The following is a 14,018-nucleotide window of genomic DNA, read 5'->3' on the forward strand; positions in this document are numbered from 1 at the left end:
ATCATGTGCCTTCAGATATTATGCAGTGAAACGACATATCACCTTTGTGATATTCTTCCTTGAAATGAATGACCTCCCTTTAATCATAAACAAAATTTAATTTTGAAAAATAATTTAGACAAACTCAAAGTAAGGGACATTCTGCAAAATAAACTGACCAGCACTCTTCAACAGTGTTAAAGTCATAAAACACAAAAAGACTGAAGACCTGTCACAGATCAGAGAAGACTATGGATACTTGACAAATAAAGGCAATGTAGGATCCTAGATTGGAATCTAGAATGGAAAAAGGACATTAGTGGATAAACTTGTGAAATCTGAATAAAGTCTATAGTTTAGTTTATAGTATTGTATCCATGTTAATTTCTTCACTTTAATAATTATACCATGGTTATGTAAGATGGTAACATTCAGGAAGCTGGATGAAGGGTATATGGGAACTATTTTTGCAATTCTTCTGTACATCTAAAATTATTTCAAATTTAAAAGTTGAAAACATTGAAGTGCTTTAAATATATAAGAATATTATTATATACAACATAATTTTTGTGTGAAGCACTTCCATATATATTTGTTATGTAGTCTTGGTTTCTAGACATTATATATCAGATTGGCATCACTTAGCTTCACTATGTAGCTCACCATCTGCCTTTTAGAAGAGGATAACTGGATGTTAGAATTAAATTTTATTATTTTCCAATTTGTAGACCATTAAAAGAACATGATTATATAGCTCCTCTAACCTAAAAAGCACATGCTTTATCATGTAATATTGTAATTAATATATATAATTACAAAGAGTATATACAAATTGTTCACACATAGAAGTCTAATCTATTTTAAAGTTTGTTCAAGCAAGCCTAGGGAAGGGTTGTATTTAAGTTTAATATGATGCTGGGGAGCAGAGGGACTGTGACTAAGAGAACGTATTAAATGGCACGATGTCCTTCATTCATAGATAAGTGTCTACATTACTTAACAGGGACAACAGGATTGTCCCTTCTCGAGAAAGACAGCAAAGGAGACTCCCATCACTATGCAGCTTGGAGTGTTGGTGAGAGCCTCCCCAAAATCCATGAGTGTGAGCTTATCATGAGAGGCATTCTCATTAACTTGTTATATCGGACATTCCCTCTAGTGAGATCATCTACAGGAGGTTTCATAGAAAAGAAATACATTTCTAAATGACATTATTAGGAAAATGCATAGCTATCCACAGACACTTCTTACTTACTAGAACTAGGTCTTACACTTATACCCTTCTAACTTTGAAAAAAGCTATTGTAGTTTTATCTTAAAAGAAATGAGTATATATGTTCTTTAGAAGTCTTTAATTAAATAAGTTTCTCATTAAAGTAAAAAGTTAAAATAAAAAGGATGTAATAGAACTATCCTGGAAGCAGAGGAGAATTAGAAATAACAATTATAAATAAAAATATCAAGTATTGGTAGTAATTTGCTGATTACTTTTTAAATATTAATATTGTCCACTTCAATAGGAAATACTGCTTTTATTACCAAAATTAACATTCATCAGTCTTTGTAAATTTTAACAGCATCAAACACTCCATTTTTCCATGAAATTTCTCTTCATAATTCACATACAGGCTGTTCGTACCTATGGACAAGAGATCCAAACGACAGAGCTTCTTGACAAGTTAGACTTTTATGTCCTGCCTGTGCTCAATATCGATGGCTACATCTACACCTGGACCAAGGTATATGCACCAATACTGAGAGAGGCTGATGAAATTAAAACCAACCTCTCTCTATTATATTTGTCCTAACCATATAGTCCACTTTCAGAGCCGATTGTGGAGAAAGACTCGCTCCACCCATGCTGGATCTAGCTGCATTGGCACAGACCCCAACAGAAATTTTGATGCTGGTTGGTGCGGTAAGTATCTGGGTACCCATTTTGCATGTATCCATTGAAAAACATAAGAGAAAAAATAAGAAAACACAACAGTGTCTAAAATAAGAAAAACTGCAAAGTTTTATATTTTAAAGTTCTAACTTTCTAAAAGTGCCAAAAAAAAAAAAAAAAAAAAACAGTTTAATTCATTTGACCAAAACATATTGAGAACTCTGTTGTGTTCCCAGCTGTGCTAGATGCTGAAAATACAAGACTGAACAAACCAGACATAATCCTACTACTCATGGAATGTATAGTCTAGAGGGGGAGACAGCCATTAAATAAATAATTATTTACATAAAATTGTAATGCAATTAAGAATGATCATAGTAATAATTTTTTCATAGATATTAGTTTGTTCCCCACTTACGAATTTTTTTACACTATATTGATATCATTGTGTAGTACTACACGGAGACACACCGGTGATTCCACGTGCAACTTTTTACCACGTTAGCTTAAAAAATACCATCCTAATCCTGTGATTAAATGGATATTTTACTATATAATATAAATATAATAGGGACAAATTTAAGGACTCCTTGATAAGGACTCCTATGAAAACAACTCCCTAATTTGAAAGTTTAAAACATCCTCACAAGAACTTCACTAGGTGATCCTTGCCATTAACATCATATGTTTTTCCAGAAATTGGAGCCTCTCAAAACCCCTGTGCCGAAACTTACTGTGGACCTGCTGCAGAGTCTGAAAAGGAGACTAAGGCCCTGGCTGATTTCATCCGCAACAACCTCTCTTCCATCAAGGCATATCTGACAATCCACTCGTACTCCCAAATGATGATCTACCCTTACTCATATGCTTACAAACTCGGTGAGAACAATGCTGAGCTGGTAAGTAGCAAAGTAGTAGGTATGACATTTTACTGTTGAGATTTTTTAAATTCTAATCCTGAAAAAAAAAATCATTATAAGAACACTTTCTGGAAGTCCCTTTATTGATTTTTTTGGTAGTAGAATTGAAAAACTTATTACAGATTTATAAGGAATCTGGAGTTGGCTAAAAGAAATACAATTTTCATGCAGGAAATTGTTCCCCACATGTGATTTATTGACTAATCTTCAAAATGGCAATAGTTCCATTTCCTCTGGCTTCACCACAATGCTGACTTACATGATGATTTCAGATGTATATGAGATAATCAACAAAGTTGCTTGATCACACACATATTTTTTTTTTCAGTCAGTTTTGTCAAGCTGCCCTGAGCTGAATTTAACACAGATCCAGAGCATAGCAGAGCACAGCAGATGTCATTAGGAATTTGTCACATTTGGGTGATATCAAGTTTAGTCATTAAATACTAAAATTGTTTATTTCACTTTTTGATTGGGTGAGACTCAAAAGTAAATCAATCAATGAACAAATAATGTGAATGAGTCTTTACCACATACAGGGAATAAAGCAAAGAAATGTAAGAATCTCTGACATCAAAAAAACTAGCAATCTTATTGAACAATCAAGACATAATCACTTGAGCAGCTAAATAATGAGTTTTCTCATTGAGAAATATCACATGTCAATGAATGATTTTTTGAATAAGCATGTTTGAATCTTTCAAACAATATTTCTTTAATTTATGAAACATCTGGCTGCCAGAAATTGGCACCAATAAACTAAAAGAGCAAATACAAGATTTAAAGCATTTGAGCTACGCCAAAAAAAAAAAAAAATGTATTCCACTTAGACAATGACATGGATATTTGGCTTACCTAAATGCATAAATTTGAAGACCTAGTAACTTTAAAACTGAACATTGTTGTTTTATACTTTCAGATTCAGTCTTTCAGAGACCAAATAAAATATGTAATGCCATAAATATTTTGAGAACAAATCAGAAAAATAACCCAGTCTCCTAGAAAATTGATAGCTAATAGTTGGATGGGCCCTTTTCTTTAAAAAACAATACAATTTTTCAAAAAGCTTTTCATTTTTCCCCATCCATGGCCAAAAAAATATATATATATATATGTATATATGTGTGTATATATATATGTACACACACACACACACACACACATGTGTTAGCACCTCTAAGCATTTCAGTTTTTCACTTAAGCTCGGTCTGTATGTGTTCCCAATGGGTGCTCACAGTCTTGCTCTCCCAGAGATGGGTGTGGTTGGCTCCTCATTTCTGTCCAAAATTTCTGGCCACCAGAAAAGGGGAGGTGGGGGTATGTAGTTTGTATAACTCATGTAAATATATTTAAATTGTGCCATATCAGAAGAGAAAAAGTCAAAGTCATAACTACATACTAATGAGTTAATTAAAATATAAAAATTAAAATTACAAAACACATTAAGGGTAGCAATAACATATATATCTCCAGTTTGCTTCAATATCAACTAGTTTTAGACATAACTACTAAAAGACTAACACTAACAGAATAAAGCTTAAAGTGTTCCTGGAAGCTGAGCTGCCAAAGTTTTCTTATTCAGTACATTTTCTTATTGGAGGAATAAGTTTAAGCCCCTTTAGTGATGAGACAGCTTTGTTGCCACTAGTTGTATACAATAACAACCAGAATCTGGGCTACCCTAAAAGTCTCCAAATCATTCTTAAAAAAAAAAAAAAAAAAAAAAAAAGGGCAAGTAAGTCCTGCCTTTAGAATATTATGAATAATTTTTGCTACTTCCTAAGGGAATTTTCTCCAGTAAAAGAACCAAGCCTCATAGTTAGCAAGTTTAGTGGGACAATTCACATGTGTGCCAAATGGTGTAAAAATGTTCCAACAGAACATGAGTCACTGATACTCTTCCCTAAGAGTCACTTCTTTATTTAAAGTCAAGGAGAGGTAATAGTAAGAGAGATACTATTCAAAATCCTGTCCTCCAAAATTGTTAAATTCTAATTGCCAAAGAAGTATAATAAGTAGAATTCTACTAAAGTAAAATGTTCATAATCTATTCTCAAAAGGAGAAAATGCACAAGCCACAACATAATCTTATCTTGGATGTTTGTTTCTACACATACAAAACTAAAAAGTTCAAATAAAAGTACATGCCACTTTTATCTTTACCAGAGTACAAGACAGGTGACTAAAATCCAAAAACTTAATGTGATGTATCATACTCATTGATTTAAAAGATATTTTTAAATCAATTTTCTCTATTGATTAAGTTTTTCTCTAGTATCTTAAAAGAAATATTTAAATGCCACTAGTAAGTGGCATGCTACTTAAGGTGACTGTTATTTGATTATCTGATTAATTTGGTGTCTGAATTTAGTTTAGCACACCAAAGCAACTTTAATATTTTGAGTAGCTGGAGATCCTTCCAACTTTTTCTTGTATTGTAGAATTCTAGTTTACTTACTTCCAGAGCACATTTTGCTAAAACAAGCTCATTAACTATAGTGCAATTACAAATATATGTATAGACAAAAAAGAATGTGAGTCTCTCAAAAATATCAGTATTAACATTTTTACAGTTTTTATTTACAATGAGGATTTCATGGGGGAAAAAATAAGTCTTGATCTAGAAAAGTTAATTTTCCACCTAAATCTAGTGCCTCCATATTAATTCTTACATAGAGAAATGTGACTCTGCTGCAGAAAACAAAAGGTAGTAACACATTAGGAAGATGAATTCTTGCATCATACCACATTAAAATTTAAAGGAAACAATGAGGACTTATACAGCATTCTGCCAAGTCATTGGTGTACAAGAGATTTCTATTTTTCTACCTATAAAATTATTATTTTATTTATAGCAAAAAATATATATGTTTCAAGGAGAATAAGACTAAAGGAAATTATTTTCTGCGTATGTTAGCATTTTTAGCCCAAACTTAGGACATCCTATAAGCAGCAGTCCTTTGATATCTGAGTCATGATAAAAATGTATGTGGCTTCATTTCTGAATGATTTTACATGTAGCTTGCCTAATAATTGCTCATATCATGAGACAACCTTCAGAAGAAAGAAAGGCAGAGATAAGAATGCAAAAGACCAACGAAGTAAAGAACAGGAAAAGTATTATATGGATTGCAGAGAAGACTACTAGAAAAGATATGTTTAGCAGAGCAGTAGAAAGTAGATGGAATAACAAGAGTATCTTGCACATATAATGCTTTCCCATTTGCAAACTGCTTTTACTCATACTATATTGTTTAAAGCAAGAATACAAACTGCACTCTGAGCTTCTAATGGCCTCATAAACTATCCAGTCTCTCAGTGTAGACCTCTTTAATATATAAAGTTGCCACTATCATCAAAGGAAGTTTTAAGACTTAGAAGAAAAACAATGAATTTAGATTTCCAAAATTCTAAAGGACAATGAAATATTGAATTCTGTGACCTTGTTATTGTCAGAGAAATTAAAACTGGGAGAAAAGGCTCTCAAACCTAGTCATATGGCTGCACTTATTGGGCAGGAAGAAGCTCCCAATCTTTGGTACACCTTCCCCTGCAAAGATGTCTACATGACACTGTTAATAATAATACAACTTCAAAGTGAAAAATGGGAAGCCAGAAGAATATCCAGCCAACAAGTATCTTGTCCCTCTCCACAGATTAACAAAATGGAAAGCAGAGCGCATTACACAAAGGTGCCAATCCAGGGCATGAGTCTTGCACCATTTCTCTGCATTAGAAGCACAGAATGTTATACCTAGAAAAGTCTTAGAAATTCTCTGGTCTGTTTCTCATTTTCCAGCTGAGACATGGAAGGCTTGGCGAAGCCAACACTAGTAGTCAGGGTAGCCCTGGGTCTAAGGCTACTGGCTCCTAAAGAATCTTCTAGGCTGCCTCAATTTCCAAAGACACACAGACACATATTTAAGCGGCCACATTCTATGGTGGTACCCCATATAACTGCTTTGCAGAAGACCATTCATCAGAAAGTCTTTAATCCCACACAGTACATCATAATTACCTCTGCCTCTGGACATTAATAAAGATGTACTCTGGTTAGCTAAGATGACTAACTTCTCATGGCCTAGTCTTTATGATTTTGGCCCATTTTTTGAGAGACATATATATTCATTAACCAGGAAAAAGATAACAGTAACCAGAAGAAGAAATATGACAGACTTTCTGAAAAATTATTAAATGTGAACAAAAGATAGAAAGCTACTCCTAAATTCTAACACCTTCCAGTCCAGTGGCAACTCACTCACTGCCTCTTAATTGAAGTTTTTTTTTTTTTGAGGTGGAATCTCACTCTATCACCCAGGCTGGAGTGCAGTGGCGCAATCTCAGCTCACTGCAAGCTCCGCCTCCCGGGTTCATGCCATTCTCCTGCCTCAGCGTCCCGAGTAGCTGGGACTACAGGCGCCCGCCACCACACCCGGCTAATTTTTTTGTATTTTTAGTAGAGACGGGGTTTCACCGTGTTAGCCAGGATGATCTCGATCTCCTGACCTCGTGATCCTCCCAAAGTGCTGGGATTACAGGCGTGAGCCACTACCCCCGGCTTAATTGAAGTTTTAATTAAGGTATTACTAAGATAGAAGTCCACTGCTCTCCTCAAGAATGTGAGTATAATGCAAGATTATGATTAAAGATAAACATAAAAATCGGAGGGAAGAAATATTGTGATTAGAAGGCAGACAGTTGCAGGGCCATGCACACACCCATGCACATCACTCATCACAGCCGCACCATGTCCCTGCATAATAGCAAGAGTAGCAAGCCACGGTTCTGCTTTCAGGCAGGCTTAGGTGAACAGGGCTTTAGGCACAAAACATCTGCTGCAGGAATTGTCTCCAACTTTATACTCTCACTTAAAAGACAAACATTTTAAATGGCAAACTCGGAATTCATTTAATAAACTAGTTGCTTATTCACCATTATGCTCTTTAAGTGACTTCTTGGCCTGATAATTCTCCTACCAGGCCTGGTCAGCACGTGGCTTATCAATCATGGAAAATTTCATGGCCAAGCCTGGTGGCTCATGCCTGTAATCCCAGCTCTTTGGGAGGCCGAGGCAGGAGGATCACTATGGTCAGGAGTTTGAGACCAGCCTGGCCAACATGGTGAAACCTCTTCCCTACTAAAAATACAAAAATTTGGCTGGATGTGGTGGCACATGCCTGTAGTCCCAGCTCCTCGGGAGGCTGAGGCATGAGAATCATTTGAACCCAGGAGGCAGAGGTTGCAGTGAGCCAAGATCATGCCACTGCACTCCAGCCTGGGTGACAGAGCAAGACCCTGTCTCAAAAAAAAAAAAAAAAAAAAGAAAGAAAGAAAAAGAGAGAAAGAAAGAGAGGAAAGAAAATAAAAGAAAAGAAAGAAAGAAAGAAAGAAGAAAGGAAAGAGAAAGAGAAAGAAATTTCATTGAGCACCTATTAAGTGTTCATCATAAAGTATGTTTCCTGCCACTGAGAACTTAAATCCTACTGAAATGATAAGACTTGGGTACCAGAAACCATACGAAAGGAGAACAGAATTGGGAGTTTCCAATTAGTGCAATCGTAAGAATTCAGGAGAAGGAAAATAGCAATGTTTGCTGAAGCTACTCAGTGAAGATTATAGAGAGGGGATGCAATTTGTTCTGAGCTTTGAAGTCTGGGCAGGATTTGAGTGGTAGAGAAAGGAATAGAGTGTTTTAGGCAGAGAAAAGAGCCAACAAATGAGCAATGGAGAAACTGAAAGATGAAGTTGAGGAAGGAAGTAGAAGGGGGTCATCCTGTATCGAGTGTTCTCCTTACTGAAGAGTGGGGGCAAGGGCCAATCAATGAGGTAACCAGGTTGTGGAGGCACTTGAATGCCAGGATGAATCCTGTGTCACAGTGGGCCCTGGAGCCAGGGACCTGGAAAATAGGATTGCAGGTCCATTACAGGACTTCCAGTAGAATTTGGATTCAAACAACAAACAATTTTTATTGTAACCATGTCCAAATATTTCATGGGACAGACTTATACTGAAAAATTATTGTTCATCTGAAATTTAAATTTAACTGGTCAGTCTGTATTTTTTGCTAAGCCTGAAAGTTCTGGGAATAAAGTGATGTTTTAGCAAGTGACCTAGCAGAGACGTTTAAAAGATACCTGTAATGTCATCAACAGAGAAAAAAAAGCATTCTCATAACACCTTTAAAATCAGTTGTCTTCCTTTTTAATCTTTTTCCTAAAATAAATTCTAATTTACCATAACTAAATATTTTATATGACTTCCATTTCAACTAATTTTGCCCCCCACTCCCACTCCCACCCCCAGATGACATTTGGCAGTGTTTGGGAGACAACTTTGGTTGTCATAACTGTCGAGCTCTACTGGCATCTAGTGGGTAGAGGCCAAGGGATGCTGATAAACATCCTACAATGCACAGAACAGCCCTCCCATCCCCAACAAATTATCCAGCCCAAAATGTCAAGAGTGCCAAGGTTGAGAAACTTGCTTTAAATAAAGATAAGAAAAAAGTCACATTCCTGGACGAAGACTCTTGCCTTTCACAGGATCTTATACTTTCTTCACAAAACTTTACAATGTTCTGCAAATTTCAAGTGCAAGAGAACCTACAAATCCCCCATTAGACAGTATTTATTTATTTGGGAGAAACTCCACTTCCACCAGAAAAATAAATAAACAAATAAATAAATATATAAATACATTCTCTAGACTTTGCAATTTCAGCTGACTCACACTTCACATTTCCCTTGAATTTCAAAGAGCTTAAAAATATGTATGCAGATCAGCCAAATAAAAAGTTTGGTTTTCATCAGTGAAAGCATTCCCACACTCCCCGTGGGCTCTGTGAAAATCGGCAGGCTTGGTTCTCCTAAGCCGAACTTTTTCCTAACTCCTTGCCCTCTCTAATCTCAGGGCCTCCTTTTTCTCAAAACATATTTGCTTTTTCAGGTCTCAAATGCTTTCTCCTTGGTTCCTGTTTATAGACTGTAAGGGCTTCTTCTTTTGCACCAAAATTATAAAAGTTTCTTATTGGTCCCTTGGTGTAATTTACCCATTATCGCAGGACAGAAGGAAGGAAACTGCAGTTAAGGATTATTTTGATGTTTCTCTTATCACAAATATTCACCCATAGGGATGGCTAAACTCAGAACTTTCTGTTAGAAACAAAGTTCTACAGAAAATTTTCTTTAAATTGTGTTATACCTTATAGCTGGTTTGGAGCTTTTGTTTTCTTATACTGTAATAATGGGCCACTGGAAGATTAGAAGAGGCAGTCCCCTGTCATGATGCTGGCCGTGTACAAGAGATTGGAATGAGGGCTATGTGCACAGTCACGAAAGGGGAGTTCTTTATCATATATTCGATGGGAATGCAGGTCAGTGGAAAAGAATATCCTCTCCTTAATCATCTCACCAGGTCCTTGGAACTCAACGCCTGGAGAAACATTACACTAGCTTTTACTTTGTCTCTTGGGCTGTGAGCTAGATGTGACATTTTGGACTCTCTCTGTCTTTTGCTCTAGGACCAAGGCCTCGTTTTGAGGAAACAGATGACAAAAGAGAACATGCATAAGATGTGAAAATTCATAGCTAAGGATTAATAAAGGCTGACCATGTTTGGCCTTGACTGAAAGCAAAGTTTTCTCTCAGGCTGGTTTATATTTAGCTTCCTTCTGTTCTTTACAATTGGTAAAACCAGCTCCAGCAACACTTCTTTTGAAGTATTCCAAGGCCACAAGGAGAAGTGAAAAAGAGCAGAGGATTTAAAGAAAGAAGAACCTAGCTCAAGTCAGCCACTTACGGGGCCGTGTGCCCTTGAGCAAGTTCTTTTATCCTCTGTGAGTGTTAGCTCTTTTATCTGTAAAATGGGGATAAAAATATCTAGGTCTTATCAAGAGCTCTTTGTAAAGCTTAAGTTTTTATGTAAATGTTAGTTCTGATTTTGAATCCACTGAGAAACAATATAAGATGTCCCTCAAAAGGCAAGTTTTATAGAAATCATCACTAATTGGAGTTTCAAGATATGGACTGAGCTCTCTGCTGTGTCGTTGCTTCTTGGCTCTTCCATCATCTGCCCTCATCTCTTTTTACAGAAACATGAAGGGAAAAGAGTTACCACTCTAAATTGTAGCAAATGCAAGAATTACCTTTCTCTCTACCATTCTTGGCAGGGGTCAGTCATCTGGGTTGATTGGAACATTCCCACTGAGCTTGCTGCCCCAGATGGCATTCCATTCTGCTAGAAAATTCTGTGTCGGTGAAATGTGGACAGATAATGTTGAGAAGATAAATGAGTAACATTTGTGAAATTATTTGAACTCTTCTAAAGAAAAGACCCACACTGATTCCAGGGATTTTTGTTAACGTAATTGGAATTTAAAATATGATATTTTACTTGATTAATGTCTGTTCCGACTTTTTTCGCCTTTTGGCCTTGGAGGGGCTAAGAGAAAGGATTCATAGACTTTTTTTTTAATTAATAGAAATAAGTAAAATGCACAGAAGATGTCAATGTCTAAATGTGGCATCCCATCAACCATCAATAAATGGTACCACTGCCCTCCCCCAGAAGCATCCCCAGTCTCCACTCAGGTGGGTTCAGCCTCTGCAAAGCTCAGCACTCTGCACCTCCACCCAAATCTTGATTATTCATAATGCCCCTAAGCCAGAGTGTTAGACTCAGTCGACTAATCGTGTGCTAGGTGCTGTGCAATCTGCTGAGGATACAAAATGAATAGCCAACAATTCCTTCCTTCAAGGAGCTCACCTGGTGAGGAAATACATGCAAAAAACAACTGATTATAGCATACAGTGAACCCTGATAAAAGTGTGGGCCCCCAAACAGGAGAGGTGCTCGATGCTTCCTAAGAGAGTAGGGGCAGCTTCACAAAGAAGATAACACTAAAACTGAATCTGGAAAAACAATAGCAATTATCCATATTAGCAAAGACAGAAAGAGGATTCCAGTGAAGAGAAAAGGGTACCCACAGTCATGGAGGTCAGGAGAAGCAGGAAAGGGTGTACAGGGAAGTAATTCAGGAAAATCTACCTCAGAAGGAACACGGGAATGCATAACAAATGATGTAGCCTGAGAGACAAGGCCGGACCTGGTTTGCAACAACTGTTTTTGCCAAAAGAGGTTTGACATGATAGAGCCATCGAAGACGTGGAGATGAGGTGATCAGACGATGAGAGATGAGGTGGATATCAAAATGAGAGAGCAACTGAGGACAAGAGCTGAGAACTTAGGCATAAACTAAATGTTCCTCCAGTGTGCACCTGTGACAGGAATAAAATAACAACCTTTTAAGCTCACATCAACCTCAGATATTGCTTCAGCATCAAAAAAAAAAATAGAGCAACTGTTTCCAAAAGATGCCGATGATGGTGTAGAGAGAACTCGGATGTCACTTCATATGCCCAGAGTGTGGTTTGAGGAAAGGACAACTAAACATTTTTCTGTGGCCTTAATGGAAATCATGACTAAATTGATATAATAAGTCAAAAGAGATAACAGATCACAAGTAGCCCCCTTTGGTTTTGTCTGAAAACTGTATTACTACATTGCACCAGTAAATATATTGAGAGACTTGAAAGACAATCAATCAACACACGAGTCCAATAGATAATGACAATGAGTATTAAATCTTCTCTAGGCTTCATAACTTTGTATGTTTGGAACTAATCTTGAAGAATCATATTTCTACTAACTAAAAATAATAATTCAAGGCTTAAGGAAAAATTGAAGTAAAGCCTGAAGAAGGCAACCAGGGAAGGAATAAGAATTCTTTAAGATCAGAGGTTCTGCCTTTCAGATAAATAACTAACTAGAGATTTCCTTTGATAAATGGCAAGTTAAAGAAATTGTAGAATGGTAGAAAATATCATGTTTACCTACAAAAAGAACTATTGCCTCACCATGTTTCACATCTCTAGAAGATGGTTTTAAATCTATTATGAGCATTATGTAATGTTTAACTGGTTCTGGTTTCAATTGGCAGTGGAACCTAAGGGTTTAAACAAAGGGTTAAAAAAATCTAAATCTAGTGTCTTTGTTACAATAAGATTAAACAAGAGGAGCAATATATTTAGGCCACAACAGTAAAGATTGCATGCAGTTAGAGAAAGCATTTCTTAGTTTATCAGTTTAGAAATAGGAAAATGGAACCCTAAAATTTCCAAGTACTGACCCAAAACTCTGAGAATAATGTTAGTTCCAGGAAGCTGATTGCATCATTTCAGTGGACCAGAACAGAAAATAATGAGTTACATTTTATAGCTCTTTTTAAGTTTTCTAATTTACCACCTGGCTGATGTAGTATTAATGCTATAGGAATTGGAATCCTTGAAGTCTTACGGCCATGCCCTCATCAGTTTGACATAAGATTCTACTAAACTGGTTTCAACATTAGAATAAGGGAAGGAAAATTCCTACTTTGTAAAAATCATATTATTCTGATTTCATCACCAACCTCACAGTTTTCCAGGCATATGTAGAAGAAGTCATTATAATGCCAAAGTATGAAATATAGCCGGTTTCATAACCGGAATGAATTATGGCTAATTCTCCTGCAGTAAACAATTTGTTTTTCAAATCTGTATTCCCCAGACAGCTGAGCCAGGCCTTGCTTCTCAAGTGTTTTATTTAAATAGGCAGTATGTCAGTAGAGTTTTACCACAGAGTTTCTGAGTGCAGAGAACCTTTCCCTAGGAGTGGGGTGCAGGGAACTGGAGGGCAGTGGTTCTTATGAGAAGGTGATGATGCTTCTAAGAAAAAAGATTACACGTAAGTTAATACCTAACAATTTTTTTTAAAATTCTGAAATTCAAATGTTCTGCATTTTGAAATAGAATGAATATTCTCTAACTTTTTAGTCTAAAAAATTTCCAAGCTGGAGCTACCACTCATCCTTGGAACTGCCAATTCCTAAGCATTTTCACGCTGGCACTGAATGTTGCATTGACTAGCCATTCCTATGTGCAGTTTCTAATGCTCCTGCCCTAATTCACACAACCCTATTGTAACTTAATCCGGCTTTATAACCTGCCACATTGCCAAGTGTTTTGGGTTTTTTTGCTTTGTTTTCTGAGTTTTTGCGTGCATGTGTTTTGGTTTGTTTGCCTGCAAACAGGTAAACAACTTCTTTGCACAACCATAAAGACTTCCTTGTCTCCTGCTTTTCTCTTACAAACTCTTACAAGACAAGATAAATAGAGGCTCAGAGTGAATGCTT

General features: G+C 36.4%; 1 protein-coding gene across 4 annotated transcripts in view; it reads left to right on the forward strand.

The window, feature by feature from the left end:
• CPB1 (carboxypeptidase B1) overlaps positions 1–14,018 on the forward strand; it is a 69,267-nt gene that overhangs the window by 52,284 nt on the left and 2,965 nt on the right. For all 4 annotated transcript variants that reach the window (XM_032173798.2, XM_058426969.1, XM_058426971.1 and 1 more), the window contains 3 exons: positions 1,608–1,718; positions 1,807–1,897; positions 2,564–2,766. In XM_032173798.2, coding sequence (XP_032029689.1) covers positions 1,608–1,718; positions 1,807–1,897; positions 2,564–2,766 — 405 coding nt within the window. The remainder of the gene's footprint in view (positions 1–1,607; positions 1,719–1,806; positions 1,898–2,563; positions 2,767–14,018) is intronic.

The sequence above is a fragment of the Hylobates moloch genome, unplaced genomic scaffold, assembly GCF_009828535.3.
Source record: "Hylobates moloch isolate HMO894 unplaced genomic scaffold, HMol_V3 SCAFFOLD_13, whole genome shotgun sequence".
Classification (NCBI taxonomy): Eukaryota; Metazoa; Chordata; class Mammalia; order Primates; family Hylobatidae; genus Hylobates; species Hylobates moloch.